The sequence below is a fragment of the Megalops cyprinoides genome, chromosome 15 (genome assembly GCF_013368585.1).
Source record: "Megalops cyprinoides isolate fMegCyp1 chromosome 15, fMegCyp1.pri, whole genome shotgun sequence".
Lineage (NCBI taxonomy): Eukaryota > Metazoa > Chordata > Actinopteri > Elopiformes > Megalopidae > Megalops > Megalops cyprinoides.
The window spans coordinates 27,513,628-27,539,374 of NC_050597.1; the positions used below are offsets into that span (position 1 = coordinate 27,513,628).

The 25,747-nt window shown below is 43.2% G+C and overlaps 3 protein-coding genes across 6 annotated transcripts in view; 1 reads left to right on the forward strand and 2 right to left on the reverse strand.

Annotated features, from left to right (window-relative positions):
- Nucleotides 1–10,055, reverse strand: part of adka (adenosine kinase a) — a 135,679-nt gene extending 125,624 nt beyond the window's left edge. Inside the window, exons 1-3 of the mRNA XM_036547129.1 lie at nt 9,919–10,055; nt 6,251–6,325; nt 2,665–2,718 (exon numbers count right to left, since the gene is read on the reverse strand). Coding sequence (XP_036403022.1) covers nt 2,665–2,718; nt 6,251–6,325; nt 9,919–9,974 — 185 coding nt within the window. The 5' untranslated portion in view covers nt 9,975–10,055. The remainder of the gene's footprint in view (nt 1–2,664; nt 2,719–6,250; nt 6,326–9,918) is intronic.
- A 354-nt stretch (nt 10,056–10,409) lies between these two features.
- On the forward strand, nt 10,410–16,812 carry ap3m1 (adaptor related protein complex 3 subunit mu 1). Its single transcript, XM_036546632.1, has 9 exons — nt 10,410–10,458; nt 11,095–11,377; nt 11,604–11,775; nt 12,373–12,510; nt 12,621–12,706; nt 13,205–13,338; nt 14,240–14,447; nt 15,143–15,287; nt 15,385–16,812. The coding sequence occupies exons 2-9, from the start codon at nt 11,105–11,107 to the stop codon at nt 15,483–15,485; spliced, it is 1,257 nt and encodes a 418-aa protein (XP_036402525.1). The 5' UTR covers nt 10,410–10,458; nt 11,095–11,104; the 3' UTR covers nt 15,486–16,812.
- A 2,526-nt stretch (nt 16,813–19,338) lies between these two features.
- Nucleotides 19,339–25,747, reverse strand: part of LOC118789727 (vinculin-like) — a 51,094-nt gene continuing 44,685 nt past the window's right edge. For 2 of the 4 annotated variants that reach the window (XM_036546297.1, XM_036546295.1), the window contains exons 19-22: nt 22,379–22,585; nt 20,415–20,618; nt 19,920–20,024; nt 19,339–19,774 (exon numbers count right to left, since the gene is read on the reverse strand). In XM_036546297.1, coding sequence (XP_036402190.1) covers nt 19,628–19,774; nt 19,920–20,024; nt 20,415–20,618; nt 22,379–22,585 — 663 coding nt within the window. In that variant the 3' untranslated portion in view covers nt 19,339–19,627. The remainder of the gene's footprint in view (nt 19,775–19,919; nt 20,025–20,414; nt 20,619–22,378; nt 22,586–25,747) is intronic. The other 2 variants (XM_036546299.1, XM_036546298.1) reach the window with 1 other exon arrangement.

The window sequence follows — 25,747 nt, forward strand, 5'->3', positions numbered from 1 at the left end:
TGGAACCGCACAATGGAAAATGGATACACCCGCTCAGCTACCAAGAGGCTGCGCTCTGCTGCGCCCTCTCTCTCCTACGCACATCTAATCGGCCTCACTGAACAGAGATGTCAAATTTTAACTGTCCACATCAACCATATCTAAACATTCTACAGTCTAATGATCACTTTTGAATGTTCAAAATGGAGAGAAAAATATTTCAAATCTGATTGGGACGACTTCCAAATATCCACGTTTCTTTTGGGAGACTATGTTTTTTTTTGGTGGGTGGATGGTTTAATGTGCCCCTTTTCAGACTAGTTTCCTTCATACTAGAATGTCCCATTGTGAGATCAGGGGTCACGGAAAAAAACGCGTTAGGAAACAAAATACATCTTTGCTTCTCACTTACTTCAGCTGATGGGGAAGAAAATCAATGTACATGAAACATATTGCGTTAACATAATACTCTGTACACAGCACTCTGTACACTGCAGTTTTTCCTTTGATAAGAATCAAAATGTAGTGACATCATATTAACCAATCACAATTCAAACAGAAAATCTAAGCAACTGAACATCAGGTTGGAGATGGATTGGCTGACCCTCAGCCAAGCGAGCGCTGGCAGTGGAGGCGCCCTCTGCTGGGTGAGCAGTGACAGCGCATCCCTTTGGCCCAGGGCAGAACAGCCCTACTGAAGAGACCACTTTCCGGTTAGCGGTGACTGAACTTCCTTTTTGGCACCATGTTTCCTCCGCCTGCCTTTGCCGTGCGAGACTACAACCTCAGCTGTGTGCCACCGTTGACCACAAGCACCAACGTTTAAAAATGCCTCTGAATGTCTAGTGCCAGCAATGGAAACTGCACGGTTTCCTCTTTCTGAGGCGAACCCGGAGCGAAAGGAAACCGCTGCTCATTTTTCCATGCTGCTCTTGATGATGTCTCCATGACTCCCCCAGTACCCATGTGACACACCTACATTTAAAACTCTGCACATTCTCACTCACACCACTCTCTTCCTTTCATTGTAACAGTCTTGCTGTTTCCGAAGGCTGTTCAGTGAGGGAGAAAAAAAAAAAAAACCAAACAAACCCAGGGAAAGTGATTGGTTGGACACACTAAGCACTATTCACCCTGCCACACAAGGCCGCACGCTCACACCACACAATTTTAATTCTCCACATGCTTTAATTTCAACGTTGAGCTTCATGTGGAATATTAACAGTAATTTCAAGGTGTGGCAGTGCTCAGTTTACACAGGCTGAATGTTCAGACTTGCACCATGCTTACATAATAACCACGCCAGAGCTGGGGGGGAAATACCAACGGTGCAGGAGTCTGGTCTGTTTTCTCACCTCAACGGTATCTGCCCTGAACAAACTTCTGCAAGCTCATTTATCCACCCTGGAATGAGCAACAGGGAGGGGGCAAGGCAGAAAGCTCTGACATAGTTTCGCATTGTCTGCCGACTCGCGTTACAACCTGCACACTTGTGTGAGATCTACTACTACTGTAACAGCAGAGCAGGGCAGGAGGGACTTTTTTTATGGCGCCATTTTTGGTCTGGTGCAGGGCAACAGAACCCAATGGAGAGTTACTGTTCATTTCAGCAGTGGTTAAGATGAGCAGCAGACAGCCAATCACTTCTTTCTCAATATAGGATGCATTCTGTACTTGCCTCATGCCTCATTTTCCCCTGTGCTCAGCTGTAGGTGTCTGCTTATCTGTGCGTCCCATTTGGCATGAACAGGATGTTTTGCTGATGTGAATACACCAGTTAACTGAAACGTGGAGCTTAAAAGCAGTGTCTAACAGTTGCTTGTGGCTCCATAAGAAAAGCCACAAGCAACTGTTAGGCACTACAACCTCTCCCAGTGTGACTTCTTTGCATTCCACGGTTATCGTGACAAGAAATGAGTACCGTCATACACGATTCAGTTTAACGAAAGCGTGGGTCACATAGAGCCGATTCCCCAAACACTAGTGTTTGGGGCCTTAGTTGTGTCCCACCGTCGCTCCATTCTTCAGGGTGCAGCTTCCCAGCTTGAAAATGTTCGACGCCGCCCCAACAGGCGGTGACTCCGGGTCTTCTTTCCTCGAGCTCTGGGAAGAGTTACGACCGTCCGCCAACACTGACAGGTCATCCGATATACGTGCGCAAAGCTTCTCAGGGTGGAAAGGACTCCTATATAAACTTTTTCAGCCACCCTTTTTTCAAGCATGAACTGTATTGGGTGCTGTTAAACAGTATCATGAGCCTACTAAGATGAGATAAGCCTGGCAAGGTCACAGGGAAGAATTTTTCAAAAACAAAAAAAGATTCATGTTCAGCTGCAGGGCTACAGGAATGTCGCTGTGAGGAAGCCGTGTGAAGTGTTACCTGATACCCAGCTGGGACGCAACCACCACAATTTACTGATACCAACGTTGTGAGAGTGACCTAGTTATGATCAGATTTTTTTTTTTTGTTTACTCTAGATGAGCAAAACTGGATGGACCAGCCTCTGCCCGTGTGGAGAAGGTTACATTAGAGACATGAAAGTCGCAGCTACATAGCATGGCACTGTGGTGGCAGGAGATTGGCATAAAGGTCACTACAACATTCCAGAGAAAACATTCCATTCCAAGCAGCTATTGGAATGTGTAGCTTTGTCCAGGAGATAATTTATACATTTAAAAACTCACAGTGCTTTGTGCTTGTCCTCAGCTAAGATCTGGTCATTTGGCTTTAGTCCATACCTGTTAAAACAAAAGAAAGAAAAAAAAAAAAAAGTTTCAACACACCATTTACAATACTCAACTGGTTCATTTCTTCAGACGTTTAGAGGTTAATTTTAAGTTCATATCTGCCTGGCAGCCTCACTAGAGCCAAAGGAAATGCCAAAGGTGACTGGGTAACACAGATTTGCAAAAACAGGAACCACTGCACAGAAACTCAGCCACGAGGCTCTCTCAGTATTCAAATCATATTTTAATTATGTTAGGCAGGTGTACAAACAGGGAGGTTAAAGTGATGACTGTGAATCTTTTGTCAACGTGTCCTTAATGTTTACCTTGGCAATTACCTCTTAGCAAACAGACGCAAATAAGGACGCACACGCATTGCTACAGTCCAGAAGCATCACACAGAAGATAAGGTTTGGTCCAATCAGAGAAGAACCGCCTCAAAGCAGTTTAGGATTTTGTACACTTAGAGAAATATTTAAGCTCTTGTATGAGCAAACCAGTTGAATGATTTAATCTATCGACCTTTTGGACAACGTTGTGAGTGAACGGCCATTTTAGGGGGTGTCTCCAGGCCTCAAAACTTTTACCTCAATGAACCCTCTCTCCGGTCAGAGTTTAAAAAGTAAAAACTATATAAATGCCTTTAGTAGAAAAGGGAGCATTCATTCAAAAACAAAAAATAAACAACTCAGCAAGTACAGCTGCTCGGCATGCAAAAAACCCAATTTATAACAAATCATACACTCAAGAGCTGCCACTTCTGCAAGCTGCCCATTATACCAAGAAAGCCAATTGAAAGAAAAAAAAAAAAAAAAAGAGAGGGGGGTAGTTTAGCCCTGCTAACGCGGCGAAAATGCGATTAGACGGAGCCAGGCTTTGCATTCCTGCCCTGTGGCTCTCGCTCTAATGCCACTGTTTACAGCACACATGACCAGCTCCCCAATCTGATAAAAGCATGTGTCCAATCTGAGCAGGATTACGGGCCGACCCGATGCCCGCCGGCTTCCGGGCGCTCACAGACAGCGAGCATCTCAGGTGCGGCTCCAGATCCTCGGTGGGTTTCGGTGCACAGGGCGACGGCCGCGCTGTCCCACGAGCTCTGCCGGTGATGCAGAGCTAGGAATAGGTGACAGATGCCGGACATGTGCAGAAGTTATTGATTACACACACAATTGCTACTGGCTGTTGATGCGTTTCAGCACTGAACTCAGCTTTTACCGTAGGTACAAAAGGGATTTTAGAATGAAGAGAAAGGAAGTCATGAATTTAAACTTGAACTGGGATCGATGTTTCTGGTGATGGTAACATTTTTAGGGGTTTCAGGCCTGGCTCTAGGATTGTGTTTTTACATTTCATCACTTAGCGCTTGTGACAGCGACAACAGGTTTTTCAGGCAAAGTTGTACCGCATTCTTCCACAAAGAGAAACTGCCACTGGGTGAGTGTTAGGCGTGACCAGACGACATGGTAAAGACAAAACAGATCATAATCATATCAATCCTACAAGGAGTAACAATTCCAGATGAAAAGGAACAACCAGTTTAAACAAACTGCACATTAACGGCACACACTGTCCAGAGATGGCCCTGCTGGAAGCTTGTACTGAAGCTGGGGAACTGGTGCTCTGCAGGTGTGAGGTCAAACATCACGCCAATCAGGCCGGGTCATCTGACTGGAAAAAATCAGCCTTTGTTTGCGCTGTCTGATAAGCTGTACATACAGAGAAGGGCTTGTGGCTGAGGCCGTTCTGTGAAGAAACACTGCGATTCCACACAATGAGTGGTTTTCATCCGAAGCTTCAATCACTCAAAAACAGAAGATTCAGTGTCAAATTAAGATTAAAAAAGGAACTTGCGGTTGATGTGTTGGACAATGCCGTGCCAGTCGGATTAAGAAGGGAGGAAAAACTATATGAGAACAAGAATAATGTGTAACACAGTGCAGTGGGTGAGAGAGAACAACTCCTGATCCAGCTGGATTTCCAGCCAAAGGTTACTGACCCAATGGCAAGTTAATGATTTCCATTACAGACGCATCAGATGTGCTGCTAACAATGTTAATGTCTGTTAGCAATGACATATGGATTACTGTAAAACAAACTGACAGAGCAGTAACTAAAAAGCATTAAAAATTGATTAGTTTCCCCAATTACCTCAAGCTATTTTCATTCAACAAGTTAACTTGAAGGGGCTTTTCTGCTACCGTAATGAATACATTAGTACCGTTTATAAAGCATCTACTAAAGATTCTCAGGGGTAATCTAACAGGTAGTGAAATGTCAGATACATTCGGGTTTGTAGGACATAATTGTTTATGTAACACCTGGAAATTATGTTCTGACTCAGAACAATATGTCCCATGTGATATTGATTTGTGTCCCCTGTATGTCACACAAACAGCTGAGATGAAAGCCCTAAGATGGCTCCTTCAATAAACACACTATATTGGTTTAATGGACTTCAGTGTTAATCGAGGCCGAGCAAACAGCTTTACGTGAGTACATTTACAAACACTATCCACTGCCAACCACCTTAAAATCTGCGGCCCAAGCAAAAATTCCAACTGCCTTATAACGTATAAAACTTCATATACTTGTGCCTAATGTTATGTTACTGAATTTGATGTACTTAAGTAAGGACATTTCTACATCTAAATGCTTTTTTTTGGCTCGCACAAAGGAAAAAGCTGAGTTTGTCTTTAACGGGGGACTCTGACCCAGGCCGCAACCCCGGACGTCTCCAAATGTCTGACTGTGACGAATGGAAATCATTACCGAAACTATGTGACTGAGGGGCGTACTTCCCGGGGCGTCACTTCGGTTACGAAGCGCTCGTCAGGACGGCCGAGGAGTCTTGGCAGCTGCTGTTCTCTGACCCTTGCCTAGCCATGCTCGAAATGCTCCAGTCCTTCAGCTCCCCCACCGCCCCACCCCCACCCTGCCTTTGCGATCCCTTACGGCACTGTGTCCCCGCAGAAAACTGTCCCCCTATTCTATTAACAGTCATGAAACCAGAGTTCTGCTTCCACAGAGGGAAGTGACATACCCCTTCCTCCAAAACGTACTTTACTTGGAAATATACAGTTAACACACAAGCCATTCTTTGTGCTCAGGTTTCCACACTATGTGAAAGGAGTGCAATACTAACCAACTGTGGAGTCCTTAAATACATGCGTAACTCAGTGATAACTAGCTCTGTAGTAATGAGGTGCTACGCTGAGCAAACAAAAGCGCACATCCAAAGAGGGATCCATAAATCAACGGCGGCCAGTGCAGCCACTAGCATTTCACTATGTAAGGGACGAATGCGGCAGGTGGCGCCGTTTCATGGCGAATGCGGACTGAGGGGGTTCAGTGCGTGGCCCGCACGTCGGCACACTCGCTACCGGAGACTGTCTTCGTTTCCCTGGCTCAGTGGCTTCATTACACACCTCCACCACAGCAATCAGAAAGGCTTTGCTCGTGTGAGCCAACACCACCACCCTGAAGGGCTGCAACGGTCTACCATGCCGGTGGGGGGTGGGGGTGGGGGGGGGGTCTTACTCACTTGTCGAGGAAGTCCTTGTCCACCACAGCGGAGATGTCCAGCAGGGGGTTTCCCATCCCAAAAAGGGCATTTTGGCTGGAGAGAGAGAGGGGAAAAAAACAAAAATGGGTTTACGGTTCGATCGTTTCACCACAGCGCAGGCAATCGCCTGTGAATTTCCCATCTGTTTTGCAGCGAGAGGCGGGCACAAGCATGACTGACAGCTGAGCGGACCTGCAGCAGCTGACAAAGACATCAGACGTGCGTTTGATCCCGGCTACAATCAATTTTGGCCATCCTATTCTCGGACTCAATCTATTTTTACCTGTATGAACAATGAAATGCCGCAGCTGTAAGAGACCTGCCGAAGACCGGAGCCGTCCTACAAGATTTCAAGTTTCAAACGACACCATGCCACTGCAGTTTGGAGACTGATGCACTGCCCGGCGTCAAAGAGAAAAGCCACACAACTGAATTAAAGAACTGACAGGCAGCAAGTGCCACACAATTACAACCGGGCATTTTCATCCATATGCACTTAAGTGGGAAGTACACTCCCATGTACTGACAGAACAGAGGTAACCCAGTTTCACTGTTACCTAAACAGATTTCTGTGGACATATAACACATTCCGTTATGAACACAGAAAGGGTTTAGAAAATGCCTTGGTTTGAATAATAACAACAGTGTTTAAAAATTTCAATCAATGATTCCTCCTCAATGATGGCCCATATGACAAGACAGATTAATTGTAAAGATGGACAGATATTTTATAGACTGTGCAGTAATCAGGCATTTATTATAGAACATTTTTATAAGCCTAGACTGCAGTGATAGCCTGCCTTCAAGCTGCGCTCCATCTCTGTGGTCATATTTAGAATTTTACCAGACAGAACCTGATTCGAACATGGATGGATGGGGCCGTACCCAGTCACGTAAAAAATTCAAGGGTTACGTAATGCACAAGACGTAGGAAACCGGTCTGAAAAGGAAGGAGTAAAACGCATTGCTGAAAAAAACGTTTGTCCCTACCAACAAGAAGTGTTCTACCCCCACTAACTGAACCTTTGATAAAAACTATGTACTACTAAATTATTGGCTTCCTACTGTTAAGACCCTGAGGGCAGCCACACTGGACTATGCTTCATTTGCATCTTCCGGATAAACCCATCGCAGGGTACGATGGTAGTTCACTACATTCCATGAGGTCCTGTTTATACAAAAGAAAGCCTCAGAACATACCAAAATATAAAAACTACCATATCTGTTGAAGGCTACAATTTTTTGCATTAAACACCATTCTTTTCTACATATAAGCTGGACCAACAGTTCTGGCACCTTCTAGAAGGTGTGCAGTTACTGTTGCTTTACTGAATCGCACACTTAGTCACAAGAATCTAGAGAATTGCTCAATGTGTTTGCAAAATTTCAACTGTTAACAAGGCAGAGGGCAGCATTGATTACATACGCAAAGACCAACATGTGACTCCAGGAAAGGAAGAGAGGAATTTAACATACAATGCTCCAATTTTGAACCAAGCTCTTGACTTTACATCAGTTAAATGCTGTCTTCACATTTTGTTTGTCTTTTGCCATATAAAGCTACCCTGACACAGCAAATCCCATGGATTTGTTACAGATTACGAAATACTCACACTTGAATTGTGCTAATGTTGAAAAATTACTGAAGCCCTGCAGAAGCTGTATACTGCATTTGAAAAGGTCACAAAAAACACAAGAGCCCCATCACCTTACCAAAGGAAACCTTGCAATGGCCTCAGTTCTGGTGTGGAGAGAGTGCTCCACAGAACAGATGTGCATGCAGTTCACTTTATGCACGCTTCAAAAGCACACTTAGAAATGCATGCCACTGGCAGTTCCATGCAGTTCATACATAAATATCCCAATGTGCCTTGCGGTTTTTAACTCAGCCATAACGAAGGAACACCTGACAACACTCCACCGTAAATGACCTTATACAAACCAAAAAACATAACGTTAAATTTCCAACCCCACCCGTTAGAACCAGCTAATCTACATAAATGTGAATCCAGTTGTTCACGCTTCCGCGAATGTTTCCCGATGATTAAAAATACTCCTTTGCTGTCAGCAAAATACCATCCCTGACTCAAAACATAACTTGTGTTTCTTTCCCCATCTCAAAAATGTTGAAATTTCTATAAGAGCTAGCGTTATGTCTGCCAGGCGCAGAGCATCGTGAACACATCACCATCCCGGCTCTGAACTCAGGACGGCTGCCTACCTTAACGCAGACATGTTTTCAAAAGTACGTGGTCCCGGCAAAACCTATCTGACAAGCGGCTCGGACTGCCACCTTGGCTTTGGTCTACACTAATTTGCAGCAGCGTGCTTTTTTGTGTCAATTTTTCCCTGAAACCGGAACATGTTGACAGTGTGATTGGGCGGAGGAGATGTGGGAGGAGCGAGGTTTTTTTTTGCTTCTGCTCTGGTTGGCTGTATCAGTCATTTATTTTGGGTCCTAAAAAGCACATTTTAGTTCAAAAGGATGAGTATGCGATACGCACCAGTAAACATATATTACTCGTTTCTTTCTCGTATGAGATCCTAGATCTGTTATGCACCCACAACGCGCCCAGATGCTAATTATTCATAACCCATCAAATCGCTACCACGCTAGACTATTTTGCCGGGCTAACATCGCCTCTGAAAACCCTGTGTAAGCGGAGCTAAGCTAAATGTGCATCGCAACATTCACGTATACAGAGACGATTAGCTATCTGCAACGCTAGGGTGTAAATCCGTGGTCGTGTGATAGCCTGATGAACCTCATGGACTTTCATCCAGTACCGTCCTCCGTGGCACCCATCATTCAAAGCGCATTCATGATTAGCTAGTTAGCATTCTAGCCAAGTACCTCCCCCGATGGAAGTCGTTTGACACCGCAATGACATTGAGCGTATGAAATGTTACACTGTATCAAGGACAGACATATCGAGAGATTTGTTTCACTAATGTAGGATAGCCTGCAAAACTGAACCACTGCGTGGGTCCCGGCTCTGCGGTCCTGCAGCACCGCAGGCCTCCCTAAACACCGTAAGGTTCTATGCATTCGGTCGAAGCGACTAATACATAACAAATGACACGTGGAGCACAGTCCAGGCAACGCACTGTAACGCGTGGCAAGGTAACCACTCTGGCTATGCAACTACGCTGTTTCTAAAACGGCTAAAATACGTGAACAGATGCATCAGCAAACTTGCCGTGTTGTATTATTCTATATATCCCACCAGCTAACCACCAGGTTGAATTCAGACAACCATTACCTAAACCAAATAAGCTTGCCGTATAAAACCATTATCTATGCCAACAAGGTTGAAAGTGGTTTTATGTGCAGCGAAAAAAGCAACAAGTTAACATCAACATTATGGCGCATGATAATCCAATGCATTGATTTGCAAGTGCTCGTATGAATGCGTAACAAGTAACGCATACAACGGTTATAGCAATGTATTAAACTAGTCCAGGTCGACAAGGTCTAGTAAAACAGGGAGCTACAGCACGTGGAGCTGGACATACAGCTAGCAGGCAAGTTTGCAGAGACATGCACTGCCCGACAGGCTTGATAGCTAGTTGGCATTTCTTAACATGCCGTCAGCTAGGCTAAATTTTTAGTGCCCTGAACTAAAGCACCCATATGTTAACTTTACCAGAGTTTCTTTTCTTCTAATTTGATCTTTTTCGCCTTAGGTTCGCCTTCTGCCATTGTCCACAAGCACGCACTGCTACCACCTTGATGTGCTGAGGGGGACGATCAGTGGAGGAAGGGAAAATCCATGGTGGAGTTATAGAGCGAGATACCGCCCCGATTCTGCGCGTTCTTTAAAGGTACAGAGCTGCTCCTCGGTGAACCCACCGCACGAGTAAATCCACTTGATATTAAGATCAGTGAACCTCGACAGCAGAGTCTAGCATAGCCATATATTGCCTGACTTAAAAACAAAAGAAGTCGTTTTTTTCCCGAAACGCTATTCTAAGATTTAACGAGGCACATTTTTAAGTGGTATTTTTAGTAATATTTCAACTTAAATCTGCTATAAAACTCCGTATTTGTTTGCAATTTAACTGGTAACGGATCAGGCATAAATGCGGATGTCGTACAAGAAGACTTACGTTACCCGGTAGTGAGTCTTTACTGCCATATTGCCACAAAACAGAGTAGGTGCAGCCGGAAAAAAAGTTTTCAGAGGGTAACTGTCCCATATTTTTCATTTTAATGAATTAGTCAACAAACCTTTTTGTTTGATCAACGATCCCCTTTACATGGCTGTCTACATCTCTAATTTTCTGGTTGGCTGTACGTTTCCTAACGAAATTAGTAGCAACTTTGGAAGTTGTTGAGCTAACCAGCTGGCTGGGTTTGTATACAGCAAACAGACAGAAGCAAAAACAATATTCATTGAGTAGCTGTTGGAGTTGCTGCACAACTTACTTGTTCGCACTTAAGGGGCGTAACTAGATTAACTAGTTAAATAGCTATACTATTTAGTTGTCTAGTTGGACTTGCTAGCTGCATCGTAATTGTCCTAAAACAATTTATTATTAAGTTATAGGAAGTTCTAAATAAACATTTACCTACTGTAGCTACCAAAGTCGCATTAATAACCTTGCTTGTTGAATGGCTACCTGTCTAGCTACTTAGCGAATTAATGTGATATGTTCAGAAATGTTATTTTAATTTCGTCTACTCTATTAGTTTGCATCGGTATCCTTTGGTAATTTCAGCCATGAGTTCCACAACTAGCCAGCAGTCTTTGTAAAATAGTTGCAAAGCTCGACAGTGTACCTTAAACTCCGAATTGTAACCCCTGTCTTCATGTCTGCAGGTGCTACACCATGATCCACAGTTTATTTTTGATCAACACTTCCGGCGACATATTTTTGGAGAAACACTGGAAAAGCGTCATCAGCCGCTCCGTCTGTGATTACTTTTTTGAGGCTCAGGAGAAAGCCCTCAGCGTGGAGAATGTCCCACCAGTTATTCCCACCCCTCACCATTATCTCATTAACATCTATCGGGAGAAAATATTTTTCGTGTCCGTCATCCAGACAGAAGTGCCCCCTCTATTTGTTATCGAGTTCCTGCACCGGGTAGCGGAAATGTTTCAGGTGCGTCTTCCCAACTTGTGGTTTATGTCAGATAAAGGGCGTGCTCACAGTGACTGTAGATGTATTTTTAATCACGGTTCCTTTTATGGGAATGTCCAAGGTATGTCTCAGTTCATGAAGTGCTGGCCGTTTACTGTAGCTAGAATAATTCCAATGATACAGTATAAAAGTGAACAGTCTATGCTTAAGTTGCTGGACTCACAGCTGTTTGCTGTTTGAAACCCAGGATTACTTCGGTGATTGCTCAGAAGCCTCAATCAAGGACAACGTGGTTATCGTCTACGAGCTTCTAGAGGAGATGCTGGACAATGGCTTCCCTTTGGCCACAGAATCCAACATCCTGAAAGAACTCATCAAACCTCCAACAATTCTGCGGTCCATGGTCAACACAATAACAGGTAGGTCTTGCACAGTGTGAGCATGTACCTTCTACCTGGTCTGTACCATGGGATAGTATGTTGTAGTGGTTGGGGAAGCGATCCTTGTGACCAGAGTGCCATGGGTTTGATTCTTGGGTGTTTTTGTCTTGAGCAACGTGCTTCACCTGACTGTAGAAAGGACATATCTGACTTGAACTGAGGATATGTTAGCAGTGGGTTGGGATGGAAAGTGGACCTGGGGGTGACTGAAACTTAGTCCGAGCCTTCTATGCCACATCAGAGCTACAGTGCCATACCACTAGATGCCAAAAGGTCCCAATCCCTCAATGGGGCTGCGGTGTATTATCGTTAAGCATTTGCATGTTGAGCAAATTCTTAGTGATGCCAGAGATGGTGCCTGCAGATTCATAAGAATAATAATGATGATCATAGTTCCTGTTTCATGCAATAATGATAATCTATCAACTAATCATCTTTTATTTGGTATGGCACCTTCTACAGTTAGATTGTCACTGAGCGGTTTGCAGAGAGAAAACAAATCATGGTGGTAGAGTGATAAGCACTACTGTCAAATATAAGTTGGAAGCTGAAACCGACACTGAAGTATTCTTTCAGGCAGCAGTAATCTCGGAGACACTCTGCCCACGGGCCAGCTGTCCACCATCCCATGGAGAAGGGCGGGCGTGAAGTACACCAATAACGAGGCCTACTTTGATGTGGTGGAGGAAATAGACGCCATCCTGGACAAGTCGGGTACTTCCCTTTTCCCTCAGTTTCGCTTTCAGTTTTGGACTTCTGGCTTCAACCCTCTCTCTGTGTGACGACTCTAACGCTGCAGGAGCGGTGTGCTGCTGTGTTTCCAGGCACGACGGTGTTTGCAGAAATCCAGGGTGTGATAGACAGCTGTGTCAAGCTCTCCGGGATGCCTGACCTCACGCTGTCTTTCATGGTGAGATCGGGACCGCGTTCAGTCTACACTCAGCAGAATTCACCCGTTGATTAGAACGGGCTCTCTCCTTCTGGTCTGCATTTGACTAGTGTGGTGATATTGCTACAGTGGACTGCTGAATGGGATTTACAAACCACTCCAGTGATTCATTGGATCACATGATGACAGAGTGTGCAGCATGTGTATGCAGTGTGTTCGTAATTCAAAATTAATATCTGACATTGATTTTACTCTGAAAATGCATTCTGTTGCAGTAGAGTTCTTGTCGTATTCTGGGCTGTTAAAATGGACTTGTATTATTGTATCTAGTGGGCATCTAGTTGGTATCTGAAGTGCGTTTTGGTTATTCTGGCTCAGTTTACTTCCTACCTGCACAAACTGGTAGGAACCTATAAAATCTGGCAAACATGGTGAAGAATTCACTCGAATGTACTACTAGAATATTGTGTGGGATGGCCTGGTTCAGGTGGTAACACCTGTCGTCTCTTGCTGTGACAGAACCCACGGCTCCTGGACGATGTGAGCTTCCACCCCTGCGTTCGCTTCAAACGCTGGGAGGCGGAGCGAGTCCTCTCCTTCATCCCCCCGGACGGCAACTTCCAGCTCATGTCCTATCACGTCAATGCCCAAAAGTAAGGCCCTCTCCTTACAGTGGCTTCAGAAGCAGAGATTTGTACTATGCACATGTTTTAAATTGTACTGTGCACAATTTTTATCATGTGGCACTGGGGTCCTTGTAACAACTGGATGAGTGTCCAGTATATACTTCGCTAGTGATGGAGTAAAAAGGCATTGTTACGCGCACCAGCCACAATGTTTATGTGCAGTGGCTACACCACTGTGAGAGCCTTGAGCACAGAGTGTAACGCACAGAATACAGTCTGTGCTGTTTAGTGGTACAAGCTCACTCTTACCCTTTACCACATCCCATCCAATCATTATGCAGCTCTGTTATTGTTGATTGGAGTAAATAAGCTTGTCATTTTAAGGCATTGATCATAGGAAAAAACATGGAACAAAGGTTCAAATGAAAAGAAAAGGTCAAATATGATGTCATGTATCTCAGGCCAGGATTGTGTGATTTGCACAAGGCAAATATATGAAGATTTCTGTGGGTCTGTTGAAGCTGTTATGACTGAGAGGGTGTCTTTTCATGCAGACATTTCTACCCAGTGCTTTGAATTGTCCCAAGTGCTCTGAAATAAAACACAAGGTTCAGGTTATGTGTAATTTAACTGCCAGCACAGACATAGTAGTTGACTGAATAGAATGCAAAATAGGATGACGAAATGCAGTAACACCTTTACATTAGACTTTATTTGGGTATACTTGTGCACACAGGAACTGGACGTAAACCAAATCAAACTCTCCACAGCAATTACTTTTGCACTGGTCAAATCAGAGTCACTGAAAGACGCGATAACTCCACCCCCACTAAGGGGTTTGCAGAGCTTTGCTTTCATGTCGGTGACCCTGACACCTGAGCCCCGCAGGCTGGTGACTGTAACACAGTGCCCGTGTTGTCTCCTGCAGCTTGGTGGCGATCCCGGTGTACGTGAAGCAGAATATCAGCTTCTTCGAGACCGGCTCTTCAGGAAGGCTGGACATCACCGTGGGCCCCAAGCAGACCATGGGCAAGACGGTGGAAGCAGTCGTCGTCACAGCGCACATGCCCAAAGTGGTGCTCAGTGCCAATCTCGCGGCCACCCAGGGCACCTACACCTACGACCCCGTCACTAAGGTAGGGAAGCCGACCCCAGCTGCTGAGAAAGTCTAGGACTCCTTGGCTTTTTGGGTCAGATATTACTGGTGTGGTGCATTGGCCTTCGACATATGTCCCTCACTTCACAGTTGATGGAGGATTTGTATACACAAAGTATTGCTGACTGTAATTTTGTAGATGAGGATAGCGGTTATGCCATCTGCCAAGTCACTTGGTGGGGCATAACCCTGTAGTTATACACAGCTGAGAATTAGGCCATTTTTGGGGTTTCCTGCAGAGATAACCAAATATTATTATTAATATTATTATTATTATTATTATTATTATTTTGCAATAAATTGAAGAAAGTGTTCCCTTTAGCATTTACACAACACTTTTTCATTAATGTTATCCCTCTCCTAATGTTAGTTTGAAATGCAAAACTTTCAGTCTTGTTCAAGTCTAGGGACAAACCACAAATCAGGTGATTGAAAAAAACCCCACAATGGTATGTTTTGGCTGCCATATTTGTATTTTGTTATGATTCGGATCAAACACAGGAGGACACAGAACACAGAGGCACCGTTTGAGGTACCATGACCCCCTTACTTGGAGAAATCCACAGAGCCCCAGAACGTCAAGATCAGCCAAGAGTGGAGACCAAAAGATAAACACCCTGGCGGAGATGGCCTGGGATCAGCAGTTAATGTGCCCTCTCCTTTTAACCCATCCAGATATTAGTATGGGACATTGGCAAAATCAACCCCCAGAAGCTGCCAAATCTGAAAGGAAGCTTGAGCTTGCAGTCGGGTGCCCCAAAACCAGAGGAGAACCCCAGCCTCATGATCGATTTCAAAATCCAGCAGCTGGCCATTTCAGGTGAGGGAGAGTTTTGACATTTACAGTTGTGCTATTTATTTCCACAACACAAAACGTGTGACCAACAGTAATGCATTTCTTCCTTTGTTTATTATAGGTCTGAAGGTCAATCGGCTAGATATGTTCGGTGAGAAGTACAAACCATTTAAAGGGGTCAAATATTTGACCAAAGCTGGGAAGTTTCAGGTCAGGACATGAGTCTGAAATTTTTCTATGTGTAAAATAAAAAAGGTAAAAAAAAAAAACATGTTGTGCCAAAAAAATAGATATTTTAAGCCCATCTTTTAAGTTTCCATAAAATATAAGGTGCCATAAGATGTCACGTCCACTGTGTGGTTCTGAATGTTTGGGAATACCTTTACACTTGTGTGTAATATCAAAAGGTATGTTACAGAATTTGAATTGTTTTCAAACCTTACTTCAGGAACAGCCTTAAAGCAGTGTTGACAAATTTGGGATTTGTTTGAATTTGTGCCATATTGGTCTTGAAAATCTTTCAAAGGTTTAGCCTTAAAGTAATTCACAACGCAAGACTGGAAAATCATATTTGCATCCTGAGAATTCTTAATCTAGTGGCACTTACAGAATTAATAAAGAATCTTTTCCACACTTTAGGTGATACACATTTTATACTGTACGTTGGCTTTAAAGCTAGACATACAATGTATACTGTTTTTAAAGGAAGATCTGGCTTTAGATGGTTTACAATGATAGTCTATTCCACACAATGCATTAAAAAGAATTTCCAATAGCATTGTTACATGACAGAGTTCTAGTAAGCCACACATATTGTCTGTGTTACAACTGTCTGCACGATGAGCAATTGACTAGGCAAACAGATTGCTGCACCTGCAGGTTTTTTTAATGAAATCACTTATTCTCACATTTCCAATGAGGGGCCATTAGACAAATCAACATTTCCAGAAGCACAGTGTATGAATGTCCCCCCTTTTTTTAACTAAACCCTTTAAAATATTCTTTTAAAAAAATGTAATAACACATTTGTACAATCAATGAAGAGACTTGCCTTCAAAAGCTGACTAGCTGTAGCTTGTGTTACTCACTTGATCCTTAATTTAATATACAATTATGCACAGATTTTTTTAGCATGCAGTTGTTGCCTTAGGTCAGTTTTGTTGGTCACATGGCAGAGAATATTATTGCCAACAGGCCTTTCTTCAAAAGCACAGGGCAGTTCTGTGCCAAGAGTACTCAATCAGTTTGCTGTAGGAGAGCACTACAGTAGGAAGCTATTAATGCATTGTCAATGTGGACATTTGTGCCTGTATGCTGTGTGATGTTTTACTGAGGATGAGAAAATACAGTGATGATTATACTGGAACACACCAAGCCTGTGTTTGGGTGAGGCTGCAGTTTGAAGTTTCATAAATGCGCAGTCTGAGAGTCTGTGCGCCAGTTAAAGGTCACTTGTGTTCTGCTTTGTAAAATGTGTGGGAGAAATGAATGGGGAAATGCGTGATTTAAAGGGAATCGTTAACATGTCCGGAAATAAATATAAACATTTAATCGCACAAACTGCTTCGGAGTTTTCTGTCCTTGTATTCAGTTACCGTTTGCACGCATGAGTCTTAAAAAGCCCTTATTCTTCATATGAGGTAGGTTTCTGTGTGATTGATGAGGTAAAATTACTGAACACACCAAAGAAAATGAGGAAAACAACGAAAAGGTTATAAAATACTTTATTACAAGGGTGTCTGTCAAATTTGACAACGTAAACCTCCAAGACTTTAAGTATTACAGTGAATCCAAAGCAAATACTTTGATTTCTCCAGTATTTTATGTGCTGATTGTAGTCTTCTGGATGTTCAGTTTCTTTCCCCTGAATACTGCCGTAGTGATTCAGAGATTTTAAGTTTAAGGGACTGACTGATGGAGTTTAAGCAAAGCAACAAACAAATTTTAGACTATCAAATCTTTTTATTCCAAGGCACAGAGATCAGATGGCTTCATAGGGCACTGTAAAGTATGACTGCAATATTATATTTACATTCAAATGCAGTAGTTTTTCCACACAGTTTTTTAAAAATATTCATCATCCACCCTCACATGCTTGCTCTGTAGTCAAAAATACTATTTATCCGAGACACTACGTAGGACTTGTGGAACTAGCTATGAATTACATAAACTGTACATAAACACAAAGTATGTGTCAGTGGGTAAATACAAGGCAACATTCTCATGGTTGCGAGGCTGGATTTAAGAATAGTAACGCATTCGGTTCATAACAGCGTTGTCTGCGTTTACAGCAGATCTTCACTCCAGACAGTGCAGTAGTTCAAACACACAATCCACTGGGTAACTTGTCTCGCATGAAGACTTCCTTCGCTTCAACATTCGACAGATTCTCACACCATTGTTTAAAAAATAAAAGCCACACACATTTCAAAGACAGAATACAACAAATTAATACTGATTATTTCAAGTAATACATCAAGCGTTGGTGAGTGTGTTTCAATGACGAGTGCCAAGGTGAACACAGTACAGGCTGCCCCTGCTTTTGCTGGAAAAACCCCCATAAAACAGAGGGTCGGGAGATGAATACTGTTTTCCCACAGACATAGTTTTAAATGGGGGTTACATTCCTTAACAGAAGATAAAAAGGGAGTATTTTCCTCAGATAAACGCTGGATACCTGTTCTATTGATTGAAATATTCTTCAGATATTCATACTGTATCAATAATTATATTTTAAGCGTACTTATGTAAAGTACAGCATAAATTACTCGGTATTTTGACACGCACTGCGTGGTGGTTCGGGAATGACAGTACGTGGAGAACAGCAAGACGCACATGTCAGACTTTTCGGACCAACATCTGCCAGGGCGAGCAAGTCAGTGAGCGCACGTATTAAGGATCAAATAAATAAATCTTCTTCATCTCCCTTTTACGGGTTCACTGAATGCGAATCATGTAACTAAAATAATTAAGACAACAAAACAAACTAAAACGACCCAGGTTAGTTTTCCTTTTCATACTTTTTTCCACCTCGCTGCTCTCCTTCCCTCTTCATCACTCTTCAGCTTCTTCTTCATGAATTTTGCAGCCGAAGACAAGTAATGGCAGCGTTTTATGACTGTAAAAACAGCCTGCACTAATGTCCCCTCTCTGGCGCATTATATTTCCATCTGGTAGTTGGAAAAACTGCAATAAAACTTAAGCATAAAAATCTCACTTTCAGCCTGAAATTAAAAGTTTCCTTGTTTTTTTTTTACTATTAAGAGTATGAGGGGTCTTCATTGTGACCGTCTTTGTGCTTTGGCCTTTACATTGACTAAGGAATTTAAGCAAGTAGTGGAAGTGGAAGAACTGAAAAAATACTTGCTTAAATTTGTTACAGGCAGAGCGAATGGTTAGATTGAATGCCACCTCAGATAGTTAATGTCAGTTCTTCAATGTTCTGAAAATCAATACCACCATAAAGCTTACGTTCTGACATTACATTTGGTTGACATTACAAATGACATTACATTTGGTTAAACTGCAGTGCTTAGCAAAACAAGCCTTCTAATGTTTTCAGATAGATATTGCTGAAATACTCAGAAAAAAATATGAATTTCAAACCATACATGAATAAACAAAATCTTTGGCATAATTTATGAAACATTAAATACATTATGTTACAATACATAAAGCTGGCTAATTATCTACTGGTGTAAACAATTCAAAAGCAATCCCAGTTTGACCTTCTTAAATATCACATTAAGAACACTTAATTTAAAAAAGGTTATCACAGGTTTAGGGAACAGCCAAAATTCAATTCAAAACATTTTGCGTACAGCTGTAAATATCATCTTTCCCATGTGATTATCTCATTTTGAAGGCAAAATTTCTGAATACAGAAACAGATTTGTATAGAAAGCAATATATATTTACACACTAAGAAAATCTCAATGCTGAAACAGAATTAATAGAGTGTGCTTCACACTTAGCTCTTAAATTAAGTAAAATGAACATTTAAGAGGTAAAGCCGTGTCTCTTCTTGATTCCAAAAAAAAGAAAGTCCATGCAAAAAAAAAGAAATATACCAGGGATTTTGAAAAAAAACTCAGAAAAACCAACATACCAAAAATAAGTCTTCAAAAACTGTCTTCAGTCTTACTGGTTGAAGATGAAGTTAGGTCTATCGCAAACCTTTATAAGACCACTAAATTCCCAAAGGGAGCAGCCAGTAAGTAATGGGATTTAATACAAAACGTGTCCAAGCAAGAGGATTGTTTTCAGCAAACGTTGGACCCAGGGTGGGTCCGGTCAGTTAGGAGGCCCACTCCTCCACACTCTGGAGGGAGATGCTGCGGGGGTGAGAGGAGGCGCAGCCCGGCTTACTGGTACCAGGGGGTCTTCCGGACCCAGCGGAGGGTGAAACCGGCGTCCGTCCGGATCTTGATGGAAGCCGCCTCCGCCTCCCGCACTGTCTCCTTCACGGATTGCATCAGGTTCTGGGCGTTGTGCACCAGCATGTCAGTTGCCTTTGGGGGGCAGAAAGGTTTTGAGGGGGATAAGGTTAGTCACCACCCTGCAAGCACAAAACACTACGGGACATCTTCAAAACAGGTTGTGTGCATGCCTTCTCAAGGTCCCATTTGAGAGGGTTTCTCGGGGGAAGGGGTTTACCTGCTCGGACTCTTCCTCGCTGATGTTGGTACGACCCAACATAGTGGCCTTGACTGTGGAAAGGATCTTCAGCTGTGTGCTGATGGTGGGGATGCGCTCACACACCTAAGGAAGACGGCGAGGAAGGTTAGCATCCTCCTGTTTGCCTCGCTAGAACAGCCCCAGACATTTGTGAGGTCTTCCATTTTCAACTGCTTGACGGTTTTAGTAAAGAGGTTACATTAAATGATTGACTACCCTCAAACTGGGTGATGGATTAGCCAGAAAACATAAGCAGGGTTTGAAAGTTTAGTGGCATGAATTATGTTTAAGACAGATTGAACGTGGGGTGCCATACCCACGTGTTACAGTGTGCCAACATGAGTGGGGCTGCCATGCCAGCGGCTCTTAAAGATCATGACACCACTGGGAACATGACTGCCAAATTTTCATTTTAGACCAGGCAGGTGACATCTGTGGTCCAGTTTTGAGCAGTTGTGACAATGGGCTACCGACCTGGAGCAGGTTTGTCCGGATACGCTTGTCGGTGCACTGCTTGGCCACCTCTTTGGCCAGCCGCGTGACCTCGTCGGAGGCCTTGGCGATGTCCTTGGCGCACTGGATGAGGGCCCGTTTGTTCCCGCTGCCGCCCCTCACTAGACGGGACATCTCGGCCATCAGCAAGGCCATTCGCTTGGCTGCGCCGATGATGTCATTACCCTAACGTGCGTCCACAAAATTCATAAATCAGTGTCAAAGCTGAGAAACAGCATGGAAGACATTTTAGAGGGCACCAGAGGCTCTTCTAGGAAGGAATAGCTATCATTTGGCCATGTGGTTTATGATTTAAGATTGATGTAATTGGAGTTTATAGTTTTCTAGATGTCATCAGTGTGTATTTGAAATTAAACCCTCAGGAAAGTTAGACATACCAGGTAAATAGACCTCATGTGGTCAATTCATCAATGTTCGGTATGTCCGACCAAGCATTTTCCCCAGGTTTGCTTTTCTCCCAGAGCCACCCCCTGGTGCCCCTTTATGGTATTGCTTGAAGAAATAATTGCATCACAATCAGGAGATGCATCTGTGTATCAAATAACTTGCCATTCTTGTCTTTGGAAAAGCACATCCACATATCCTAAACTGCAGTTTTCAGGAAATGTCTGCCATTTTATTTCAATGTCTGCCACACAGTATCCTGCCTACATCTGAGCTGAAATAAATGAAATTAACCAAAATATTTTTGACTGATTTCTGTCAAAACTGGTATTTTGCATATGCATTTGCTTACATTACCTTACTCAAACACACAGAACTGCAATGTCTCACACTTTCATTTTCTTACTTCTTCTCTTAATATTAAACATTCCCTATATTCACATAAAGCACATGTACCCATAATCTTAATGCTCATCGTTGATTTTACAACCAAAAATCAGATCCTTCACTGTGCTATATTTCATATGCAGTATACACATTCATTTGTGACATTTATGGAATCATAGGACACTCCAGGTTAAACTCACAACCTGCACATCAATGCTTGCAACATGCGATTTACAAACATGTTAGTAATCCACAGGAAGAGTGTCTGGAAAGGGTTAAAAATACCAGATAATTTGGCTGACTGACATGGCAAGTGGGAATAAAGGTGGCCGTGGTTCCACACCACCTGGCTCTGGTTATATCCATTAACAAGCAGCAGATACATTTCACGTGAAAGTAATACATCATGCTTCTGATGCACCACTACTAGGGGGACTGAATAAGATACATGTGATCCCTGCCAATTTGGCCTCATTGTATCTCCCTGTCAGGATATGTACAAGACTTGCCTGAGCCTGAACTGGTGTCATCCTGTTCTCAGTTTTAGGGATTAAGCATCCTTAGGGCTCTGGAGAGGTCTCTTGAATTTTTGGTATTTCTGGAAACCTGACACACATGCAGTCACACAGACAACCTTCCTTTGAGTTAATGCCCATTGTGTTAGGTATGGTTTGATATGGTTACTTTTGTTTGTTTAGTAAAGACACGTGGAAATGAGTAAAAAAACAACACCCACAAATGCACACAGACAGGCGACATGACTTCACGCAGTTGTTTAATCCCACGGTCATTGGGGGAAACTGTCATCGTTGGCTTCACAGGTTGGTGAAGAGCACTTCACAGAGGCGATCGTGGTCAGAGAGAGAGAGAGCGATCTCTTCCCTCTTCTGGACCAGAGAGGCCTTAAACTTGACTCGCAAAAAGAGGAGAGGAGGAAGGGGGGCAGACTTGTGAAGCCAGTAATCAGTTTGTCCAACGGAGTGCAAAACAAAACCGTCATTCCACAGTAGTCAATGGCACCCAGCAAAAAAATCAAATGATGCAAAAAAAAACAAAAAAAAAACAGAGGGGGGGTCAACGTTCCAAATGAGCGGATGCAGACCGCGTCACGCCACCCCCCAGGGATGGGGGCGGGGTCAGGCGAGCAGGAGTACCTTACTGGACCACTTGCGGGCCTCCTGGTGTAAAGACTGAGCGGCGGCCAGAATGGGCTGGTTAACGGGCTGATTGGTGGGCATTAAGAGCAGCTCGGGCTCGTAATCGTCTTCGTTGTCTGTGAACTCGATATCCTCTGCTTCGTCCTCATCATCTATATCTACGTCCGCCTCAGCGGTCTCAAAACTCTCATCTGCGACATCAGGCTGGGGACGAGGAAGAGGAGGAGGAGGAGGAGGAGGAAGTGGTGGTGGAGGAGCAGGAGAGGGAGGCAGCATGGAGAAACAAGGAGATCAGTTAGTGTGAGAGACATGGGATGGAACCAGGAGAGGAGATCTACAGGAGAGGACCTAGAGGACCAGGAGGCAGGCCTTAGGGAAGGGAATGGGAGTGGGACAGAAAAGGGAATTGGGAAGAGAAAGGGGAAAGGACAGGACTGGGGAAGGAGATGGGAAAGGGGAAAGCTGAGGGGAAGAAAACAGGGAAGGAAGTAGGGAAGGGGATGAGGGAGGCAGTCTGGCATATGGATTAAACTGGTCTTGTAGCCTGAAAACTGCAGGTTTGATTACCAGTTGTAATATTGCCGTTGTGCCCTGGAGCAAGGCACTTAACCTGTGCTCTTTCTGCAAATATCCAGCTGTATGAGGAATATATTTTTCTTTTCTGAAATAAACCCCGGGGAAGGACAGCTCACAAGCCAATAAATGGCAACAGTAGTTGTAAAGAAGAGAAAATTTGAAGAACATGAAAGGAGAGGTGAAGGAGTAGTGGTGGGGGTAGGAAGATAGTGTGAGGGCTCTGGAGATTAAGAAGCAACACCCTTGTAACAGACTCCTGACATTTCAAGATTTTTTTTCTTTTATGAAATACAAAGACCCTTGAGAAAATCCAGTTTGTTATACCAAGCACTGCAGCCCTTCCACATAGCGCCAACTCATGTATCAGTTTAATACTGTACTTTCAGAAAAAAAGACACTGCCATAGCAAGGCTTGTTGCCAAAGATCCTAATCCTTTTTTATATAGTCCTTCATAGGGCAACAGCCACAGTGTATTTCTTTCAAAGAGTGTTGAACATTAGTGACAGGACATCCAAATCACAAGGATACAGCTATGCAATATGATGATATGCAAGCAAGACCAAACCTATCTCTGGACAGACGGTACATGCTAGCCTCAAGTGAACCAGGACACAGCTCATTTTGGCATGAGGCTACCTCATAATGGAAGACCAGAGCAGCTGTCAGTAACTACAGATAAGGCATGCTCCAAGTCACAGAGCCACTAAATAAGCTATGGGCACTCCTCTCTAAGGCCCTCCCAGAGACTGCCTTTTGGAAACACTCCAGGAAAGAACGGGGGACAGTAATCCAAAGCTGGGGTCTATATTAATGAAGTAGATTCCTCAGAGTTCCTACACCTATTAGATGTCCCCTTCTACCACCAGAGGGCAGCATCTGTGAGGACACATTACAGCTGACCAGCAGGTGCCCCCTCCTACACACACACACATACACACACACACACACACACAGGCTACAGGGTTTCAGTGCTTGAGGAGGGTCAGAGATCTTCTCTGGTTCAAATGGTGGGTGTCGGCTTTCACTAACAGCTCCAGTTTCCACTCTGTGGGTTAGTCTTCATACTGCCAAGCAGAGCAACCATTTTACTGACAGTTTGTTTGACTGTTTTCAACAGGATGGGTCTTCACAGCATGAATTCAGCTTGAAATGTAAGATTCCTGTGGATTTTTCCCTCCTCTTTGCAGTAGGTCATCAAGGCAATAACATGTAATGTTAGTGGTATGAAGTCCTTAAATAAATATATCCTTGTACTTTCTGCCCATATACAAAAAAAACTAAAAAAAATAACCTGCTTGTATGATATCTTTCTATGCCTAGAGATTCATTTAGCATCTCCTACATTCTATCCATTAAACACTTAATAAATTAACATTTTAACCCGAAAAAACCTGAAATGCCTGTTACACATCTTTCAATGTCATCTGATCTTTTCATCATCTGGGAAACATTTGATGTATACATGATGTATACATATACATGAACATAGATGTGTCAGAGCCTGTTGACTGCCTTTATTCTCAGAAAGAAAGGGATAAACTGATAGACATGATGACTTATGGTGTTGGTTCAAAATACTGTTCAAGAACAACAATGATTTGGGCAGGGTGACAATCTAGAAAAACAAAACAATATGGAATTGACAGTATAATAGACATGATTAGATCGTTGCAGAAAAATGACACATATTGGACTCTAGGCCTTAAAGGAGGTGAATGTGGCAGACAGAATTATTGCATGTCCTGGGATTATCAGCAAAGGCGTCGCCTGGCCTGGGTATTCGGGGCTGTAGCCCCAAAGATTTTTTCTTTAGACCCGAATAATTCTCCACTTTGAGCGGTTTGTCACATCGTAACTAAACGTCAGTAAAAGAAGACGGCAGTGTTGTAATTTTGTATCTTCAGTGAAAGGAGTGTTGTATTTTATCTTCAATGAACGGAGGCAAGACCAATCAGAGAGGGTTTACAGGAAAATACTTGGAAATACTCGTGTCTTATAGTCTGACAGGTCTCTGTCAATTCTTCAATTGATGGGGTTACTATGCCAAACGCTAGCTCACACAGTCAGTCAGTGTGAGGAAAAAATGGATATACACAGATTTTTTACCGGTAAAGGGGCTGAAGCTGAAGCACAAACATCTTCTCATGCTGAGCCAGGAAAACAAGGTGTGTAAATGTCTATATGAGTTCCAAGTTATGTGAACATGATATGAGCAGAGCATAAGTTATATACAGCTAACGTACTTTGCATTGCACTGTAGCCAGCTAAACCGTTAGCAATGATAGCTTAGTTATGCCTAGCAACACCAAACTAGCCTAGCCTTGTGTTAGATAACCAAAAAGTTTATATTTTATCAGTCTGGTAGTCCTACAGTGATAACACCCGAGGCAAGTGTTATGACCAATCCAACTTTTTTTTTCTGATCATGTCATATATTGACAGCTAAGTTACCACAGCTTCCATAAACCAAAACTTTAGGCTACTAGCTGAGCTGATAATGTTAGACAGTTTAAAAACTTGGCAAACTCATGAGAGATGACAGAATGATTAAACTAGGAAATAAACACTGAATCTAAATGATTTAGATGTGTCACACACACATCACTGTAGGTCAGTTTTTTGATGGAGAAGAATCTGGGCTCAGCCCCTGATGGTTAACAGTCCAGCCACTGCCCCTGATTATCAGAGAAAACTGTGAGAAATGGAAGTCCCAGAGCATTCCAGACACTTAAGTTAAGCTACAGAAAGCTGATGAAGAGCAAGGGATAAGAACATAACTGGATGAAGAA